Below are 22,269 nucleotides of genomic sequence, written 5' to 3'. Positions count from 1 at the left end.
GTTTTTCTTTGTGTGTGTGTGTTTGTGTGTGTAGGAATACTGCCAGCCCATGGGCGTAGACTCTGGAGTTGACTACAGAAGACTGGACCTGCCTTCAGCAGGGAAACTCTACTACCTGTAAGTGTGTGTGTGTTTGGGTCTGCGTGCATGAATGCCTGTACTGTACGTGTGTGTACCCATGCATACATGCATGTGTGTATTCTCTCACAATGTGAAGTAGGATTTATAGCCACAGTCCTAAATAAGAGTCAGTCTCTTGAGTTTAGCTCATCTTTGTGTTTGTTCCGTCTGTCTTTGCCCCTGTGTCCCCCCCCCCCCCCCTCACTCTGCACATCCATCTCTCTGTGTGGGGCAGTATGGAGGACAACACACACACACACCTCCTGTTTACACAATCCCTGAGTTATAACACAGTGATGGCAACTATAACAACTATAAGGTTATAGAAAACAGCAGAAGGTTTTTTAGTATTTCTCCAGTAGGTTTCCTCAAGGAGAAAGCCCCCATTTCTATGTCAAAGATAATACAACAAAAACACTTTAGTAAATACTACAGTAATATCCCAAAAAACACTGCAGTCCACAAAAACACTGCGGTAAATACTACAGTATTCACCAGTTTCCAAAAACACTACAGTAATTACTATAGTATATATACTACCATTTTTTGTTACTACAGTATTTATACTATAGTTGACTGTAAATACTACAGTAAATACAGTTTTTGCTAACTTTGGTCCGCAAAAACACTACAGTGAATACTACAGTGAAGTCTGCAAAAACACTACAGTGAATACTGTAGTACTTATACCATAGTATACTATAGTAATTATTTTCATGTGGGAACCTAACAAAACACACAAACTAACTGTTCTGTCAGTTTGCGTTACTGTCACTGTAGGTCAGTGTCCTTAAAACGTCTTACGACTGAAATCCCGTTAACGGGATCGATATGACAACAGCCAGTGAAAGTGCAGGGCGCCAAATTCAAACAACAGAAATCTCATAATTAAAATTTGTCCAACATACAAGTATTATACACCATTTTAAAGATAAACTTGTTGTTAATCCCACCACAGTGTCTGATTTCATAAAGGCTTTACGACGAATGCATACCATGCGATTATGTTAGGTCAGCACCTAGTCACAGAAAAACACAGCCATTTTTCCAGACAAAGAGGGGAGTCACAAAAAGCAGAAATAGAGATCAAATTAATCACTAACCTTTGATGATCTTCATCAGATGACACTCATAGGACTTAATGTTACACAATACATGTATGTTTTGTTCGATAAAGTTCATATTTATATCCAAAAATCTCAGTTTACATTGGCGTTTTATGTTCAGTAATGTTTTGCTTCCAAAACATCCAGTGATTTTGCAGAGAGCCACATCAATTTACAGAAATACTCATAATAAACATTGATAAAAGATACAAGTGTTATGGAATTATAGATATACTTCTCCGTAATGCAACCGCTGTGTCAGATTTCAAAAAAGCTTTACGGAAAAGGCACACCATGCAATAATCTGAGTACAGCGCTCAGACACAAAAACAAGCCATACAGATACCCGCCATGTTGTAGAGTCAACAGAAGTCCAAAATAGTATTATAAATATTTACTTACCTTTGATGATCTTCATCAGAATCCCAGTTCCACAATAAATGTTTGTTTTGTTCGATAAAGTTCATAATTTATGTCCAAATACCTCCTTTTTGTTTTGAGCGTTTAGTTCACAAATCCAAATTCATGAGGCGCGAGCACTAGGTCCAGACAAAATGTAAAACAGTTCCGTTACAGTTTGTAGAAACATGTCGCAAACGATGTATAGAATCAATCTTTAGGATGTTTTTAACAAAAATCTTCAATACTGTTCCAACTGGACAATTCCTGTGTCTTTAGAAATGCAATGGAATGCAGGTCACTCTCACGGCCGTGCGCGAGACCAGCTCATGGCCTTCTGCCAGACACCTGATTGAAACAGCCATCATTCGTTCCCCCTTCACAGTAGAAGCCTGAAACAAGGTTCTAAAGACTGTTGACATCTAGTGGAAGCCTTAGGAAGTGCAATCGGACCAAATTTACACTGTATCTTGGATAGGCAAAGAGTTAAAAAACTTCAAACCTCAGATTTCCCACTTCCTGGTTGGTTTTTGCCTGCCATATGAGTTCTGTTATACTCACAGACATTATTCCGTTTTAGAAACTTCAGAGTGTTTTCTATCCAAATCTACTAATAATATGCATATTTTAGCTTCTGGGCCTGAGTAGCAGGCAGTTTACTCTGGGCAACTTGTTCACCCAAGCTACTCAAAACCGCCCCCCCAGCCATAAGAAGTTAATGTCACTGCAGGTTAGTATCAGAGAGAGCGCAAGAGATGGACAGACCGAAAAAGGCAGAGGGAGTTAGGAGTAGGTAAGGACACTAACCTATATTGACAGTAAGGACACTAACCTACAGTGAGATCCCTAACCTACAGTGAGATGCCTAACCTACAGTGAGATGCCTAACCTACAGTGAGATGCCTAACCTACAGTGAGATGCCTAACCTACAGTGAGATCCCTAACCTACAGTGAGATCCCTAACCTAAAGTGAGATGCCTAACCTACAGTGAGATGCCTAACCTACAGTGAGATCCGTAACCTACAGTGAGATCCGTAACCTACAGTGAGATCCGTAACCTACAGTGAGGTCCCTAACCTACAGTGAGGTCCCTAACCTACAGTGAGATCTCTAACCTACAGTGAGATGCCTAACCTACAGTGACAGTAAGATCCCTAACCTACAGTGAGAGATAAAGGGACAGATGGAGGAGTAGAGAAATACAAAATGATTGAGTTTGAAAAGGCAGAGTACTTTTCTTCCAATTACCTGTACACACACACACACACACACACACACACACACACACACACACACACACACACACACAGAGTATGAATAACGTTGTCGTTGCTCATTGCGTAGCCAGAGATTTCAAGTGCTTTTCTCTTTCAGTGTATGCAAATAAAACACATTGCGCTCCTCTTTACCTGAGCGAGAGTTAAAACACATGCACAGACAGACCGATTCAATCTGCCACGCATTCACAGGGTAATGTTTGTGTTTACAGTCTAACATCTCGTTTTTTGGAGATGGAGTGAAAAGCTAAGTACCCCCCTTCCTTCCCCCTCCCCGCACCCGCTGTTTGATGTGGCCTCTTCAGCCTTATTAATTTCATATTCTATTATCCCCCTCTTTCTCTCTTCCCCGTTGTGTGTGTGTGTGTTTGTGTGCAGCACCAGAGAGCCTGATGCGGAGGCCTTCATGGATACGCTGTTTCACGAGCTGGCTGTGAGACAAAACAATGGTAGGAAGTTAATGTACCTCTTGTAGTAAGAGAAAGGGGGGAGAGAGAAAGTAAAAGGGTGAGAGAGTGGACTGGGGAGATTGAGAGACAAGGATGGGAGAAAAAGAGAGATGGGGAAAAATGGAGGCAAACAGAATATGTTCACTTACATTATTGGAACTTACATTACTATAGTAAACTGGTAGGGCCAGTGATATTGAGGCTAAAGTAGTGGCCATAGTTTTAGTATTGAGTTGTTTTCTGTGTATGATCAGCTCTATGTTGGGTCAATTAATCGTGTGTGCATTTCCATAGTAACGGGTCCCAGGGTCCTGACGGTGCAGGGCAGAGAGTTGAGACTGGAGAAGACCTGTGGAAACATCGCTGACTGTACCTTTAAAGAACTGTGTGATAGAGTGAGTTACTTCCACAACTATCTTCTCTATCACTCTCTTTATTTTTTTTGTATTTATCTCCCTCTCTCTTTCTCCCAACTCCGTCTCTCTCCTGCTTGTTATTGTATCTCTCTCTTCTCTGTGTTGACTATGCTCTGCTACTTTTTCTCTTCCAACCAGATCCCTCTATTCTTCCTTATTCTTTCGCTCTCTTTTTATCCTCACTCCCGCCTTCGCTCCATCGTTCCTGTTTTCTTAATTTATCCACTCGTACTTTTTCCTGATGTTTTTTTCTACCTCCTTCATTGTGTCCTTCCCCTTTGTTTCTGCCTCTTCTTCTTTTACAGTTTTTTGCTCATTCTCATTCTTTCTGCTCTCGTCCTTGCTCCCTCCTGTCCCCTCCAATTCTATATTCATTCATCTGTGCGCTGTTCAAGGTCAAAGACTACAGGCTATTTTTAACAGTTTTTGTTCAGCAGGGAATAGCATTGGCCTTTTTAGTGTTTCTAAACTGAACAAAAATATAAACGCAATATGTAATGTATTCAGACCCTTTCCGCAGTACTTTGTTGAAGCACCTTTGGCAGCGATTACAGGGTATGGTGCTACAAGCTTAGCAAACCTGTATTTGGGGAGTTTCTTCCATTCTTCTTTGCAAATCCTCTCAAGATCTGTCAGGTTGGAATGGGCGCGTCGCTGCACAGCTATTTTCAGGTCTTTCCAGAGATGTTCGATCGGGTTCAAGTCCGGGCTCTGGCTGGGCCACTCAAGGACTTTCAGAGACTTGTCCCGAAGCCGTCAAGAAGCCACTCCTGTGTTGTCTTGGCTGTGTGCTTAGGATCGTTGTCTTGTTGGAAGGTGAACCTTGCCCCAGTCTGAGGTCCTGAGTGCTCTGGAGCAGGTTTTCATCACTTTACCATAAAGGCCTGATTGGTGCAGTGCTGCAGAGATGGTTGTCCTTCTGGAAGGTTCTCCCATCTCTACAGAGGAACCATCAGGTTCTTGATCACCTCCCTGACCAAGGCCCTTCTCCCCTGATTGCTCAGTTTGGCTGGGTGGCTAGCTCTAGGAAGAGTCTTGGTGGTTCCAAACTTCTTCCATTTAAGAACGATGGAGGTGGGGGGGGGGGGGGGGGGTGACGCCGTAGAGAGAACACTGTGTTTCAGCGAGCTCCCGTGGCATTCGTAAATTTATATTTTTACATTAATCTCCTAGCTTGAAAAAGTGGTAGAATTGGCTAAATAAGTTATCCTGCAATGAGTCTTGGTGGCTATTTCTCAAAAATCTCTGACAACACGCCCAACAGAACTACTAAGAACTCGACCAAAACCACCATCCCTGTAGATGTGCAGGAGGAGCTAGCTAACGTTAGCGAAGCTAACACCATTGCGGATCCAGGCACAATGGACCAAAAGATGACTGATAACATTACTAAAGTGATCGATGTTAAGATAAGAACGGTCTTGGAAGCAATAGCAGGCCATTCAGCTGAACTACAGAGGGTTGTGAAACGTGTTTTAAAAAAAAAAAAATTTGTACCTTTATTTAACCAGGCAAGTCAGTTAAGAACAAATTCTTATTTTCAATGACGGCCTGGGAACAGTGGGTTAACTGCCTGTTCAGGGGCAGAACGACAGATTTGTACCATGTCAGCTCGGGGGTTTGAACTCGCAACCTTCCGGTTACTAGTCCAACACTCTAACCACTAGGCTACCCTGCCGCCCCTGCATGTGTTGATGAGGTGGAAGGAAGAATTGCTACAGTGGAAACATCAACTACATCTATGGACACTAATATAAAAGCACTTGAGAAACAGGTGTGCGAAATGGCGGAGCACATTGACGACTTGGATAATCGAGGACGCAGATGCAATATTCGTGTTGTGGGACTCCCGGAAAATTCTCGGAAAATTCTGATGGGACACGTTCAGTAAAATTCTTTGAGGAATGGATCCCTGGCTACCTACAAATGGACACTAAGGCTGGTCGTGTGAAGCTGGACAGAGCCCATCGCTCTCAAGCACCGATACCAGGTCCCAACCAGCGCCCACGGCCAGTGGTTATAAAGTTCCACAACTTCACCGACAAGCAGCGCGTCATGGATGCGGCTAGAAACATTGGCTCTGATGGTAGTCAACGTAAAGGTCCAAAGGTCTCATTCTTCAATGATTATTCCACAGCGGTTGTACGAAGACGCAAAGCGTTTGATGAGGCGAAGGCTCGACTCAAGAGAATGAAGATGGACTACGCACTGCTGTACCCGGCCACATTGAAGGTTATGGTCGACGGATCGCCTAAAAAATCTCTACACACCTGAAGAGGCTGCTGCGTTTATTGACTCTCTCGGGTAAAGAACTTTAAGCTGCACCTCCGCAGCATTGGATAACTTTTTTTTATTGTTAGTTGAATCTGATCATGAAACAGTGGTGTGAGTTCTCACGTAATCCGGTTCAGTAATATTCGTATCTTTATTATTTTTCTTGCTAAAGTAACTGCCACTATAGCCCAGGCTGAGATATGTGTGAATCCATATTGGTGCCCAGGCTTGGTTTTAGGTGGAAGAGCCTCAATCTTCTTCTATTGATTTTCATTTCCATATATATAAAGGATGAGGCTTTTGAGTGGCAATGCGGACTTAAGAGTCTACATTGGACAGTTGAAATCCCCTGCATGTTAGCTAGTGGGAAAACCCCCTTTTGGATCTTTACATGTTTCATTTTTGGGTTGAGTTTAGTTCGAGTTCAGGGTTCATGTCGTTTGTTTATGCTCGTGAGATAGAGGAGAGTTCAACACATGGAAAAAGGTACCACCCCACCTTTACAGTAGGATCCAGTCTGGATATTGAATGGTCAAGGCGCAATGGCAGGTAACAGACTGCGTGTATGTACATGGAACATTAGAGGGAGCCATAACCCCATTAAAAGGAAGAAGGTACTGTCTTTTTTGAAAGAATAAAATATTGATATTGCCCTGTTGCAAAAAACTAATTTGGATGATAAGGAGCATCTGAAATTACAACAAGGGGGTTTGGTCAAGTGTTTTTCTCATCATTTACATCCAGAAGTACAGGTGTAGCAATTCTTGTGAAAAATAACTTACCACTTAATAAGGTCTTGAATTGTGTGAAAGATAAATTTGGTCGCTTTGTTATAATTAATGGTACTTTACAAGGGCAGAACATTTCCATAATGAATATTTACTTCCCCCCTGCTCACCCCCCTGATTTCCTCACTAAGGTATTTCTAGACTTTTCAGAATTAAACTCGGACACTGCAGTGGTTGGAGGAGATTTTCATTGTTTGTTGAACCCCCTTATTGATAAGTTTTCCAGCGGTATAGCTTCACTCTCTCCTCAAGCTAAGTCACTTAAAGCTATTTGTGATGATCTGGGGTATGCGGATGTCTGGAGAACTTTTCATCCCTCCAACAGAGAGTTCACTTTTTTCTCTGCACCTCATGGATGTCAAACTAGAATAGATTCCTTTTTTTATGCCCAGGACGTCTTTGCAGTCTGTTTTATCCGCTAGGATAGGAAGCATAGTCATATCTGATCATGCTGAGGTGATCCTGGACATAAAACTCAACGGGGCATTCAATCGGTCAAGACATTGGAGGTTGAATACAACCATTCACATTATATTTTTATTACAGCGTTTAAAGCATTTTTCTCTATTAACTCTCAATCAACAGACAACCCCTCGCTCCTTTGGGAAACCTGTAAAGCGTACGCCAGGGGTCTGATATGTCATACACAGCCACTAAGAGACGGAAAAAGCGTGAAAAGCAAAAAACGCTAGAGGGTGAATTAGGAACTAAAGAGAAGGACTACATTAAAACTCCCACTCCTGCCCTATTCAAGGAAATATCAGTCCTTAGATCAACGTTGGACTCTCTCCTAACACAGGACGCAGAAAAGAAAATGAGATTTGGCAAAAGCTATATGAACATGGCGATAAGCCAGGGAAGTACTTGGCATACCTAGCTAAAAAGAGAGCTGACTCTCAGTCAATTGCTACTATTACTGATTCTGATGGCAAGCATTTATATGAAAATAAATTGATAAATGACTCATTTAAGACATTTTATACAAACCTTTATGCCACAGAACTGCCAAAGGATGCACCCAAATAATGGACAACTTATTTTCTAAGATTGAGCTCCCTACTATCTCAGAAGAACAGAGGTCTCTCCTTAATGCCCCTATTACCGAGGAAGAGATAATGTTCGCAATTAAGAATCTGCAAAATGGTAAGGCCCCAGGACCAGACGGGTTTGGTAGTGAGTTCTAAAAGAGTTCCATGGCCTGATCCTTGAGCCATTGCGTGATATGTTTAACCACTCATTTTCAAATGACCAGCTCCCTCAAACGCTGAGAGAAGCCAACATATCACTTATTCTCAAAAAGGGAAAATGTCCTGTTTTGTTCCTCGTACAGACCAATTTCCCTTCTGAATGTGGATAGAAAATTGCTTTCTAAAATTCTAGCCACAAGATTAGAGGACTCACTGCCACTAATTGTGAAAGGAGACCAAACTGGCTTCATTAAGGGCTGTAAAGTCATGCAACAATGTCATGCGGCTTCTTAATGTAATTCAAGCCTACCAACAAAGTGCTATGGATGGTCTTGTGCTCTCTCCCTAGATGCTGAGAAAGCATTTGATCGTGTGGAGTAGTCTTACCTATTCTTTGCTCTAAATAAATTTGGTCTAGGGGACAACTTTATAAAATGGGTGAAAGTTTTATATGATGATCCTCGGGCTGCTGTCCTTACTAATGGGCTAAGGTCAAATAGCTTCTCTATAAACAGAGGTACCAGACAGGGCTGTCCTTTGTCCCCTCTCCTATTTGCACTCGTTATGGAACCACTGGCCGAGGCCATCAGGGTAACGCCTGCTATACAGGGGCTGCTCATTGGTGATGTTAACCATAAAATAAGCTTGTATGCTGATGATGTCCTGATATTCATATCTAGTTCCGAGACTTCAATTACATCTCTTATTAATATTATTGAATTATTCAGCGAATTCTCAGGCTACAAGATTAACTTAACTAAATCAGAGGCTATGCCACTTGGTAACCTAGACTCTGTACCTAATACTTCTCCCCCCTTCCCTTTTAAATGGTCTCCCTCAGGTTTCATGTATCTGGGTATATTTGTAACTCCTAAATTCCAGCAAATGTTCAAAGCCAATTTTGTTCCCTTGTTTGATACAATAAGACAGGATCTGGAGCGCTGGAACTCTCTCCCGATTTCTTGGTTGGGTAGAATATCCCTTTTGAAAATGAACATTTTACCTAGACTACTTTACGCAATCCAAATGATCCCAGTATTACTCTCCAATAAGGTAATAAAGGATGTAAATGGATGGCTAAGTTCCTTTATGTGGAGTAAACGCAAGCCAAGACTTAAGACTTAATATTGCAGCTGCTAAGTTCTATGGGCAGCTTTGACCTGCCCAATATCAGGTTCTATCAGTGGTGTGCCCACCTATGTTATATTTCTGACTGGATCACAAATGATGACTCCTCTATTTGGTTAGACATTGAGGCTTCTCTTTCAAAATACCCCTTACAGGATCTTTTATTTTTCTGAAGTTTCAAGTCTGTAGAAGATCACTGCAATAATCCCATTACACTTAAAACACAAAGTATGGAGGTCAGTTCAACGCTTCCTGGGAAGGTCCAAACTAACCTCTGCTCGTACCCCAATTCTTAACAACCCAGATTTTAGTCCAGGATTGCTGGATGCTGGCTTTAACTTTTGGCTTAATAAGGGCATACGCAGACTAAATGACTTATTTGCTGATAAGATTTTATTGTCATTTGAGCAGATGGTCGAGAAATATCGACTCCAAAAGCAGGACTTTTCCCACTTCCTACAAGTAAAACATTATATTCTGAAGAGCACCACCTTAATTGGTAACCCTGATACAGTGGGGCAAAAAAGTATTTAGTCAGCCACCAATTGTGCAAGTTCTCCCACTTAAAAAGATTAGAGAGGCCTGTAATTTTCATCATAGGTACACTTCAACTATGACAGACAAAATGAGGGGAAAAAAATCCAGAAAATCACATTGTAGGATTTTTAATGCATTTATTTGCAAATTATGGTGGAAAATAAGTATTTGGTCAACAACAAAAGTTTATCTCAATACTTTGTTATATACCCTTTGTTGGCAATGACAGAGGTCAAACGTTTTCTGTAAGTCTTCACGAGGTTTTCACACACTGTTGCTGGTATTTTGGCCCATTCCTCCATGCAGATCTCCTCTAGAGCAGTGATGTTTTGTAGCTGTTGCTGGGCAACACGGACTTTCAACTCCCTCCAAAGATTTTCTATGGGGTTGAGATCTGGAGACTGGCTAGGCCACTCCAGGACCTTGAAATGCTTCTTACGAAGCCACTCCTTCGTTGCCCGGGCAGTGTGTTTGGGATCATTGTCATGCTGAAAGACCCAGCCACGTTTCATCTTCAATGCCCTTGTTGATGGAAGGATGTTTTCACTCAAAATCTCACGATACATGGCCCCATTCATTCTTTCTTTTACACGGATCAGTCGTCCTGGTCCCTTTGCAGAAAAACAGCCCCAAAGCATGATGTTTCCATCCCCATGCTTCACAGTAGGTATGGTGTTCTTTGGATGCAACTCTGCATTCTTTGTCCTCCAAACACGACGAGTTGAGTTTTTACCAAAAAGTTATATTTTGGTTTCATCTGACCATATGACATTCTCCCAATCTTCTTCTTGATCATCCAAATGCTCTCTAGCAAACTTCAGACGGGCCTGGACATGTACTGGCTTAAGAAGGGGGACACGTCTGGCACTGCATGATTTGAGTCCCTGGCGGCGTAGTGTGTTACTGATGGTAGGCTTTGTTACTTTGTTCCCAGCTCTCTGCAGGTCATTCACTAGGTCCCCCCGTGTGGTTCTGGGATTTTTGCTCACCGTTCTTGTGATTTTGACCCCACGGGGTGAGATCTTGCGTGGAGCCCCAGATCGAGGGAGATTATCAGTGGTCTTGTATATCTTCCATTTCCTAATAATTGCTCCCACAGTTGATTTCTTCAAACCAAGCTGCTTACCTATTGCAGATTCTGTCTTCCCAGCCTGGTGCAGGTCTACAATTTTGTTTCTGGTGTCCTTTGACAGCTCTTTGGTCTTGGCCATAGTGGAGTTTGGAGTGTGACTGTTTGAGGTTGTGGACAGTTGTAGGTGAACAAATACTTATTTTCCACCATATTTTGCAAATAAATTCATTAAAACTCCTACAATGTGATTTTCTGGATGTTTTTTCTCATTTTGTCTGTCATAGTTGAAGTGTACAGTGCCTTGCGAAAGTATTCGGCCCCCTTGAACTTTGCGACCTTTTGCCACATTTCAGGCTTCAAACATAAAGATATAAAACTGTATTTTTTTGTGAAGAATCAACAACAAGTGGGACACAATCATGAAGTGGAACGACATTTATTGGATATTTCAAACTTTTTTAACAAATCAAAAACTGAAATATTGGGCGTGCAAAATTATTCAGCCCCTTTACTTTCAGTGCAGCAAACTCTCTCCAGAAGTTCAGTGAGGATCTCTGAATGATCCAATGTTGACCTAAATGACTAATGATGATAAATACAATCCACCTGTGTGTAATCAAGTCTCCGTATAAATGCACCTGCACTGTGATAGTCTCAGAGGTCCGTTAAAAGCGCAGAGAGCATCATGAAGAACAAGGAACACACCAGGCAGGTCCGAGATACTGTTGTGAAGAAGTTTAAAGCCGGATTTGGATACAAAAAGATTTCCCAAGCTTTAAACATCCCAAGGAGCACTGTGCAAGCGCTAATATTGAAATGGAAGGAGTATCAGACCACTGCAAATCTACCAAGACCTGGCCGTCCCTCTAAACTTTCAGCTCATACAAGGAGAAGACTGATCAGAGATGCAGCCAAGAGGCCCATGATCACTCTGGATGAACTGCAGAGATCTACAGCTGAGGTGGGAGACTGTCCATAGGACAACAATCATTTCGTATATTGCACAAATCTGGCCTTTATGGAAGAGTGGCAAGAAGAAAGCCATTTCTTAAAGATATCCATAAAAAGTGTTGTTTAAAGTTTGCCACAAGCCACCTGGGAGACACACCAAACATGTGGAAGAAGGTGCTCTGGTCAGATGAAACCAAAATTGAACTTTTTGGCAACAATGCAAAACGTTATGTTTGGCGTAAAAGCAACACAGCTGAACACACCATCCCCACTGTCAAACATGGTGGTGGCAGCATCATGGTTTGGGCCTGCTTTTCTTCAGCAGGGACAGGGAAGATGGTTAAAATTGATGGGAAGATGGATGGAGCCAAATACAGGACCATTCTGGAAGAAAACCTGATGGAGTCTGCAAAAGACCTGAGACTGGGACGGAGATTTGTCTTCCAACAAGACAATGATCCAAAACATAAAGCAAAATCTACAATGGAATGGTTCAAAAATAAACATATCCAGGTGTTAGAATGGCCAAGTCAAAGTCCAGACCTGAATCCAATCGAGAATCTGTGGAAAGAACTGAAAACTGCTGTTCACAAATGCTCTCCATCCAACCTCACTGAGCTCGAGCTGTTTTGCAAGGAGGAATGGGAAAACATTTCAGTCTCTCGATGTGCAAAACTGATAGAGACATACCCCAAGCGACTTACAGCTGTAATCGCAGCAAAAGGTGGCGCTACAAAGTATTAACTGAAGGGGGCTGAATAATTTTGCACGCCCAATTTTTCAGTTTTTGATTTGTTAAAAAAGTTTGAAATATCCAATAAATGTCGTTCCACTTCATGATTGTGTCCCACTTGTTGTTGATTTTTCACAAAAAAATACAGTTTTATATCTTTATGTTTGAAGCCTGAAATGTGGCAAAAGGTCGCAAAGTTCAAGGGGGCCGAATACTTTCGCAAGGCACTGTACCTATGATGAAAATTTACAGGCCTCTCTCATCTTTTTAAGTGGGAGAACTTGCACAATTGGTGGCTGACTAAATACTTTTTTTGCCCCACTGTTTGTCTGTCATTGAAAGAATGCTTTTTTTCCTACAAAAAAACATTTCTGTAAGTCTGTTTTATGATGCTTTAAGGTCCTTTTCTGCTGTCAACACACAGAGAGTGAAACAAGTGTGGGAGAAAGAATTGTCTGTTACTATTGACGAAGAGATGTGGGAGGACATTTGGAGATATGCAAAAACAATATCTATATGTAACCGTACTAGAGCAATCCAATTAAGAATAATATACAGATTGCATATATCCCCAAATCGCAGACATGCTTTTAGCCCCACTTCCTCTTCTCCTCAGTGTCTTAAATGCAAAACGGATACAGGCACCCTAACACATTGTTTATGGTCATGTACCAAAATACAAAGATACTGGTCTGGTGTTCTGCAAGAAATTGAAAAGATCCTAGGGGTTGATCTAGAATTGGACCCAGTTTCTTTACTGTTAGGTCTCCCTAGTAGGCAGGTTACTTCTGTGGGTAAAAGGAGGCTTTACAACATCCATACCTTCGCAGCGAGGAAAAACATCCTTTTACAGTGGATTAGTGATAAGATTCCTTCTATTAAAGATTGGCATAAGATACTATTTGAATGGGTGCCTCTGGAATATCTGACATGTACATTGCATTCTAAAACAGACCAGTTCTACAAAGTACGGGAACCTTATCTAAGTTACCTAGAACCTGAGGTATCAGCTATTATGCTGCAAGGATTCTCTTAGAATGGTGGGGATCTATGTATTTCAGAACTACACTGTATGTTCCATGTGTGGAACCTAACTTCTTGGTTTAAACTGAGCTTTTTTGTTTAATTTCTGTTTGTAAGTTTGTTTAAAATGTATGTATTGAGAGACGCAATGATGGGGATGGGGTGAGAGAAGCACCGAGCGGGAAGAGGAAAATGGTGTACGTATGTATGTATGGGTGTGTGTGTGTGTATGTACATATGTATATGCATGTGTATATATATATATATATATATATATATATATATATATATATATATATATATATATATATATATATATATATATATATATATATATATATATATATATATATATATATATATATATATATATATAGAAAAACAGAAAAAAAACAGCACTCACTTACACATACCTGCGTATGTATGTATGTATGTATGTATATATATATATATATATATATACGCAGGTATGTGTAAGTGAGTGCTGTTTTTTTTCTGTTTTTTTGTTGCTTTGTCTCTGTTGTTGTATCTCTTAATATGGGTGAAAATGGTGAAATTCCAATAAAAAATACTGTTACAAAAAAAAGAATGATGGAGACCACTGTGTTCTCGGGGACCTTCAATGCTGCAGAAATGTTTTGGTACCCTTCCCCAGATCTATGCCGCAACACAATCCTGTCTCGAAGCTCTACGGACAATTCCTTCTACCTCATGGCTTTGTTTTTGCTCAGATATACACTCTCAACTGTGGGACTTTATATAGAGAGGTTTGTGCCTTTCCAAATCATATTCAATCAATTGAAATTACTACGGGTGGACTCCAATCAAGTTGTAGAAACATCTCGAGGATGATCAATGAAAACAGGATGTACAGTTGAAGTCGGAAGTTTACATACACTTAGGTTGGAGTCATTAAAACTTGTTTTTCAACCACTCAACAAGAAATTTGTGAACAAACTATAGTTTTGGCAAGTCGGTTAGGACATCTACTTTGTGCATGACACAAGTAATTTCTCCAACAATTGTTTACAGACAGATTATTTCACTTCTAGTTCACTATCACAATTCCAGTGGGTCAGAAGTTTACATACACTATGTTGACTGTGCCTTGAAATAGCTTGGAAAATTCCAGAAAATGATGTCATGGCTTTAGAAGCTTCTGATAGGCTAATTTACATAATTTGAGTCATTTGGAGGTGTACCTTTGGATGTATTTCAAGGCCTACCTTCAAACTCAGTGCCTCTTTGCTTGACATCATGGGAAAATCACAAGAAATCAGCCAAGACCTCAGAAAAGTCTGGTTCATCCTTGGGCGCAATTTCCAAACGCCTGAAGGTACCACATTCATCTGTACAAACAATAGTACGCAAGTATAAACACCATGGAACCTTGCAGCCATCATACCGCTCAGGAAGAAGATGCGTTCTGTCTCCTAGAGATACATGTACTTTGGTGTGAAAAGTGCAAATCAATCCCAGAACAACAGCAAAGGACCTTGTGAAGATACTGGAGGAAACCGGTACAAAAGTATCTATATCCACAGTAAAACGAGTTGTATATCGACATAACCGGAAAGGCCGCTCAGCAAGGAAGAAGCCACTGCTCCAAAACCGCCATAAAAAAAGCCAGACTACGGTTTGCAACTGCATATGGGGACAAAGATTGTACTTTTTGGAGAAATGTCCTCTGGTCTGATGAAACAAAAATAGATCTGTTTGGCCATAATGACCATCGTTATGTTTGGAGGAAGCCGAAGAACACCGTCCCAACCGTGAAGCATGGGGGTGGCAGCATCATGTTGTGGGGGTGCTTTGCTGGAGCAGGGACTGGTGCATTTCACAAAATAGATGGCATCATGATGGAGGAAAATTATGTGGCTATATTGAAGCAACATCTCAAAACATCAGTCAGGAAGTTAAAGCTTGGTCGCAAATGTCTTCACTTTCTAATAGTGAAGACATCAAAGCTATGAAATAAAACATATGGAATCATGTAGTAACCAAAAAAGTGTTAAACAAGTTGCCACCCTTTGCCTTGATGACAGCTTTGCACACGTTTTGGCATTCCCTCAACCAGCTTCATGATGTAGTCACCTGGAATGCATTTCAATTAACAGGTGTGCCTTGTTAAAATTACATTTGTGGAATTCCTTTCCTTCTTAATATGTTTGAGCCAATCAGTTGTGTTGTGACAAGGTAGCATGGTGCACAGAAGATAGTCCTATTTGTTAAAAGACCAAGTCCATATTCTGGCAAGAACAGCTCAAATAAGCAAAGAGAAACGACAGTTCATCATTACTGTAAGACATGAAGGTCAGTCAATGCGGAAAACTTCAAGAACCTTGAACGTTTCTTCAAGTGCAGTTGCAAAAACCATCAAGCACTATGATGAAACTGACTCTCATGAGGATCTCCACAGTAAAGTGAGACCCATAGTTACATTTGCTGTAGAGGATAAGGTAATTAGATTTGCCAGCCTCAGAAATTGCAACCCCAATAAATGCTTCACAGTTCAAGTAACAGACACATCTCAACAGCAACTGTTCAAAGAAGATGTGAATCAGGCCTTCATGGTCAAATTTCTGCAAAGAAACCACTACTAAAGGACACCAATAATAAAAAGAGACAGGCTTGGTCCAAGAAAATACGAGCAATGGACATTAGGCCGGTGGAAATCTGTCCTTTGGTCTCTTAGATTTTTGGTTCCAACCGCCGTGCCTTTGTGGGACGCAGAGCAGGTGGATGGAGGATGTCTGCATGTGTAGTTCCAACCGTGAAGCATGTAGGAGATGGTGTAATGGTGTGGGGGTGCTTTGCTGGTGACACTCAGTGATTTATTTAGAATTCAAGTCACACTTAACCAGCATGGCTACCACAGCATTCTGCAGCGATACGCCATCCCATCTGGTTTGCTCTTAGTGGGATTATCATTTGTTTTTCAACAGGACAATGACCCAACCCACCTTCAGTCTGGGTAATGGCTATTTTACCAAGAAGGAGAGTGATGGAGTGCTGCATCAGATGACCTGGCCTCCACAATCACCCGACATCAACCCAATTGAGATGGTTTGTGATGAGTTGGACCGCGGAGTGAAGGAAAAACACCCAACAAGTGCTGAGCATATGTGAGAACTCCTTCAAGAATGTTGTTAAAGCATTACAGGTGAAGCTGGTTGAGAGAATGCCAAGGGTGTGCAAAGCTGTCATCAAGGCAAAGGGTGGCTACTTTGAAGGATCTCAAATAAAATGGTTACTACATGATTCCATATGTGTTATATCATTGTTTTGATTTCTTCACTGTTATTATACAATGTAGAAAATAGTAAAAATAAAGAAAAACCCTTGTCTGGTCTGAAAACCCGTGTGTCCTAACTTTTGACTGGTACTGTATGCGTTATTATTTCATTGTGGAAAGGAATTTATATCCATCCATCTCCACGATTTTGTCTGTTGGGAAATGTTAATATTGGTGATCAATATTAGAGAAAGTGTTCTAATCTAGGTCTAATTCCTGCAAAAAATTGTATAGCCATCAATTGGAAACGCCTCATATTCACACTCAATAACAAACTGGAGGACTGAACTATCTAGTTACGTTCCACTAGGTTTCTATATACTATGAAGTCGAACAAAAACCAGACTTATATGACAGAGTTTGGAGGCCATATGTGGACCATTTCGGGGAGTGTGGTGCTTAAGTGGAAGTGACGGCTACTTGTGCCGCGCATGCTTGCCGGTCGGGGCTCGGGGGTTTCCAACTTTCTGACTGGTTGTGGTTGTGCACATGTCGCGTTTGTGTTTTTGTGTGTGATTGTGGGCAAGTGCGGGCATGTTTTTGTATGTTTTGTTTTTGCCTGTATTCTTTCTGTTTGTGAATGTCAGTTTATTTTGGATCCATTTTTTTACTTTAATATTACGGTTTAAGACTACGGTTTGCAACTGCACATGGGGACAAAGATTGTACTTTTTGGAGAAATGTCCTCTGGTCTGATGAAACAAAAATAGAACTGTTTGGCCATAATGACCATCATTATGTTTGGAGGAAAAAAGATGTGGATATATTGAAGCAACATCTCAAGACATCAGTCAGGAAGTTAAAGCTTGGTCGCAAATGGGTCTTCCAAATGGACAATGTACCCCAAGCATACTTCCAAAGTTGTGGAAAAATGGCTTAAGGACAACAAAGTCAAGGTATTGGAGTGGCCATCACAAGGCCCTGACCTCAATCCCACAGAAGGCCTCCAAAACCTGACTCAGTTACACCAGCTCTGTCACCCAACTTATTGTGGGAAGCTTGTGGAAGGCTACCCGAAACGTTTGACCCAAGTTAAACAATTTAAAGGCAATGCTACCAAATACTAATTGAGTGTATGTAAACTTCTGACCCACTGGGAATGTGATGAAAGAAATAAAAGCTGAAATAAATAATTCTCTCTACTATTGTTCTGACATTTCACATTCCCAAAATAAAGTGGTGATCCTAACTGACCCAAAACAGGGAATTTTTACTAGAATTAAATGTCAGGAATTGTGAAAAACTGAGTTTAAATTAATTTGGCTAAGGTGTATGTAAACTTCCGACTTCAACTGTACCTGAGCTCAATTTCGAGTCCTTGAGCGAAGGGTTTGAATACTGTATTTTTTTATAAATTTGCAAAAAAATCTAAAAACCTGTTTTCGCTTTGTCATTATGGGATATTGTGTGTGTGTGTGTGTAGATTGATGAGCAACATTTTTTATTTAATCTATTTTTAAATAAGATTGTAATATAACAATGTGGAAAAAGGGAAGGGGTCTGAATACTTGCTCTAGGACAGGATAATATTTTTCCTCATGCATCTCTGAATTGTTAACAGATTTCATCTCTGTGACAGAGATGCCTATGTAGTGAATTGTGCATAGGCCTAATACATTTGTGACTGTCTGAAGAGTCTCAAGGACTGCTCAAAGAGGTTATTTTATAGGCTATACTGTAGCGTTCAGTTCGCATGTGCAGTCTGTCGGTTTCAATTATACGTGTGTTTTGAATTTATGGTGACTTTTTGTGAAGTAAATACACTAGGCTAAAGGCTTACATGTGACAACCTGTTTGGATAATGTGCTATTGAATGTTTAGCTATCTTTGGCTGTGCGTGTTGTGTATTTTGTGGAATAGCTTTAGTGTGACTTTGGGGGAAAATGTTGTAATTTCCTGGGTTTTGTCATTAAAAAAAATCTGAAAATGTGAAGTGTTCCAGGGACAGTCCCAGGATTCTGGTTTGCCATATTAATCCCTACATTGTACTATGCAGATATAGGATCTCAATTTTATCAATCTTTTGTTGCTGAGAATTTTCCTGCACCGCAGGAAAGGGGATACCTAGTCAGTTGTACAACTGAAATGTGTCTTCCGCATTTAACCCAACCCCTCTGAATCAGAGGTGCGGGGGGATGCCATAATCGACATCCACGTCTTCGGCAGCTGAGCGTTGTGATTTACATAAATTAACTGAAAGCCCACTGTTAAATTAACAGTATTAACAGGACTAAACATTCAAGTCCTTTTGCTGCAGGATTATTTTGCCTGGACAATATAGGTCAAATTAAGATCCTACATCTGTACTTGTGTGATTGCGTTTAAACTCCTCCGTGTGTGTGCGTGTGTGTTTTTGCTTATTATCCCTGTCTCTGTATGTTCCAGCCAGTTGGTGCTAGTGACTACCTGGAGATGGCCCAGGCGTTTGACACAGTGTTTATCCGTCATGTCCCCATGCTTACCCTCACTCTGAAGGATCAGGCACGGCGCTTCATCACACTGATAGACAATTTCTATGACAACAAGGTCAGTGTCAGTCACACTGCATGGGGAAAACTTTATGTTTTACATTAACATTTTTAGTCATTTAGCAGACTCTTATGAGGAGCAACTTACAGGAGCAATTAGGTTTAAGTGCCTTACTCTGGGATTCAAACCAGCGACCTTTTGGTTACTGGCCCAACGCTCTTAACTACTAGGCTACCTGTGTTAGGTACTACTGCCTAGGTGCTTCCCAATCTGTACCTGTAACTCAAGTATTTTACATACTGCCATGGTCCGTAGCTGCAGGGTCTATACTGTAGTTTGTTGTAGGCGTTATTATGTGCAATAGCATCACCTGTAACCATCTATTCACACTCTATCTTACAGCAGGTGTCACTGTTTCACTTTAGTTGTTACAGAGTTGTTACCATTCCATTGTCCATCTGTCACAGGTGAGGGTGGTGCTGTTAGCTGATGCCCCTCTGGACAGGCTGTTTGTCCACTCTGGAGGGGAGGACGACCGCGACCGCATGCTACTGGACGACCTGGGCCTGAGCGGGGTGAGACCACACGGTCCAACCACAACAAGACCAGAACATAACCAAAAACACATTCTTAATGTCGGGTTGGAACCAAAAATTATTTTCCAATTATTCCTTTTTGAACAGAACCATCATTTTCTGACCAGCAAAATAATGTTCGGAAACCGGTTCGAACCCCAAAAAAGTAATGGTTTATATTGTTCCTTTTTTATTTTTCCACTTTTTTCTCTCCCCAATTTCGTGATATCCATTTGTCCCATCGCTGCAACTCCTGTACGGAGGCCCACCTGTTCCTTTTTAAAGCTCTGAAATCTTAATTTTTATTTTTGTTGTGTAGCTTAATATTAAATGACTTCATCAATCAGTGGGGATAGAGCAGTTTACTATGGAACGGGCAAGATATAGGCCTAGTTGTTTCCATGCAGTGGACAGACAAGAGTAGGGCGTGAGATGCTAATGAAATTTTGCAGGTGAGGAGAGCATGAGGAAGGGTGGAGGAGGAGGCTTGAAGCGCTGGGCATCTTGTTATGACATGCATTATCTGAATTAGTTCCACAGAATTATACCTAGGAGGAGCGGCTTCTATGAAGGAATAAATCCAATGTGAAACGTACTATAGTATCCTTAACTAGCATTGAAAAAGTTAATCCATTATTCTCTAATTAGAAATCTCTCTCCCTAATCTCTGAATCACGCTTGTAACATCACTAGGCTACAATAGCCTATGCTTCAGTGGGGGAGGTACCCTACACACACACACACTGGCAAAGAATTTCAGCAGTCAGGCCAGGCAGACACTGGAATATACGTTTTTGAGTGATAGTGAGAGCTTTGCATAGGCATTTTGTTGCTTTTTTTTGTGGGACTGGAAAAAAAATTCCCGGAACGTAAAATAATGTTATTAACCTGTTTCCATGCTTTTAAAAGAATGGTTCAGTTTCGGTTGAGTATAGATCACTTTCATTCCTTATTCTGATTCTGTTCTTCGCAAAACATTTTTTTTTACGGTTTTCGGTTCTATCTCCTGAACCGGTTCCAACCCCTGCTTGATATAAACATTTGTGTTTGTGATTTGTTAACGACTGTGTTCGTGTTAAATTATCTTTGTGGTCATGTTTGTGTCAACCCCATTGTTTTTGGTCATGGTTGTAGTTGAGTTAAACCCACTGTCTGCGGTCCTATTTGTAGGATGTGGGGGACCATCTGTCTCTGTTCACAGCGGAGGAGGAGATCTTTGCGTTCCAGAGGACCATCTCCAGACTGACCGAGATGCAGACAGAGATGTACTGGACTCAAGGGGACCGCAGTAACACTACACACACAAAGAGAGGATCACAGTAAAGTACCCCCAAAGACCTCACAACAAATGAAGGGGATGGGTAACCAACAGCAACTTCTCTTTTAGACTGAAGTATAATATAACCAGCAAAAACACCTCATAAAACACAAACAATTGGTACAGTAGGGCTCAATCAATTATATCCCTTTAGACTGGAGTATAACGTGACAAGCTAAAACACCTCGCAACAGACAGTCAGTCAGAGAGATAGAGGACTTTTGTGCCCAAAAGTCCATTTTAGCAAGTAGTCAACTGGGTGGGACTTCTTATGGGTTAGGGAAGGATCACATGATTCCATCCAGGTCACCAGGAGGGATCAGCCAATGAATTAGACTTGTGAGGAAACATTTCATAACTGCAGGTGGCAGTAAATCACCAACCTTGTATTTATACCTGTTCAAACAACCCACTCTAGGTGGCAGTAAATCACCAACCTTGTATTTATACCTGTTCAAACAACCCACTCTAGGTGGCAGTAAATCACCAACCTTGTATTTATACCTGTTCAAACAACCCACTCTAGGTGGCAGTAAATCACCAACCTTGTATTTATACCTGTTCAAACAACCCACTCTAGGTGGCAGTAAATCACCAACCTTGGATTTATACCTGTTCAAACAACCCACTCTAGGTGGCAGTAAATCACCAACCTTGTATTTATACCTGTTCAAACAACCCACTCTAGGTGGCAGTGTGCACCCTTTCAGTTTTTTTTGCCAACTCATAAAAGTAATAGAAGAAGATTGACTACTTAAAAATGGAGATGCCCTCAATGGCACTCCCCCTGCTGTCACAGATGCCATAATGGGACATACAACGATGCAAAGTCTATGGAACTAACCAATAAACACTCCAAATTTACTGACCTATCTCCCTCACATACTTTAAAGGGAACTGACGGGAACAAGAGAAACTCATTCATGTCCCATATTAGTCTTCCTAAAACATACATGGAGAACAGAGGGAGGCATAGCTACTTATAAACTGGGTGGTTCGAGCACTGAATGCTGATTTGGCTGACATATATCAGACCATATACCACGGGTATGACAAAACATGTATTTTTACTGCTCTAATTACGCTGGTAACCAGTTTATAATAGCAATGAGGCACCTCGGGGGTTTTGCCAATATATATTGCCAATATA

At 41.1% G+C, this 22,269-nt stretch overlaps 1 protein-coding gene across 1 annotated transcript in view; it reads left to right on the top strand.

The window, feature by feature from the left end:
- The window catches only part of afg1lb (AFG1 like ATPase b), a 40,714-nt gene extending 19,114 nt beyond the window's left edge, over positions 1 to 21,600 (top strand). The window contains exons 8-13 of the mRNA XM_021600699.2: positions 35 to 117; positions 3,283 to 3,353; positions 3,648 to 3,748; positions 19,143 to 19,283; positions 19,694 to 19,801; positions 20,972 to 21,600. Of these exons, the coding sequence (XP_021456374.1) occupies positions 35 to 117; positions 3,283 to 3,353; positions 3,648 to 3,748; positions 19,143 to 19,283; positions 19,694 to 19,801; positions 20,972 to 21,124 (657 nt within the window). The 3' untranslated portion in view covers positions 21,125 to 21,600. The remainder of the gene's footprint in view (positions 1 to 34; positions 118 to 3,282; positions 3,354 to 3,647; positions 3,749 to 19,142; positions 19,284 to 19,693; positions 19,802 to 20,971) is intronic.
- Positions 21,601 to 22,269: the final 669 nt, after the last annotated feature.

This window comes from Oncorhynchus mykiss, chromosome 4, assembly GCF_013265735.2.
Source record: "Oncorhynchus mykiss isolate Arlee chromosome 4, USDA_OmykA_1.1, whole genome shotgun sequence".
NCBI lineage: Eukaryota > Metazoa > Chordata > Actinopteri > Salmoniformes > Salmonidae > Oncorhynchus > Oncorhynchus mykiss.
This window is presented reverse-complemented; position numbering and strand designations above follow the sequence as displayed.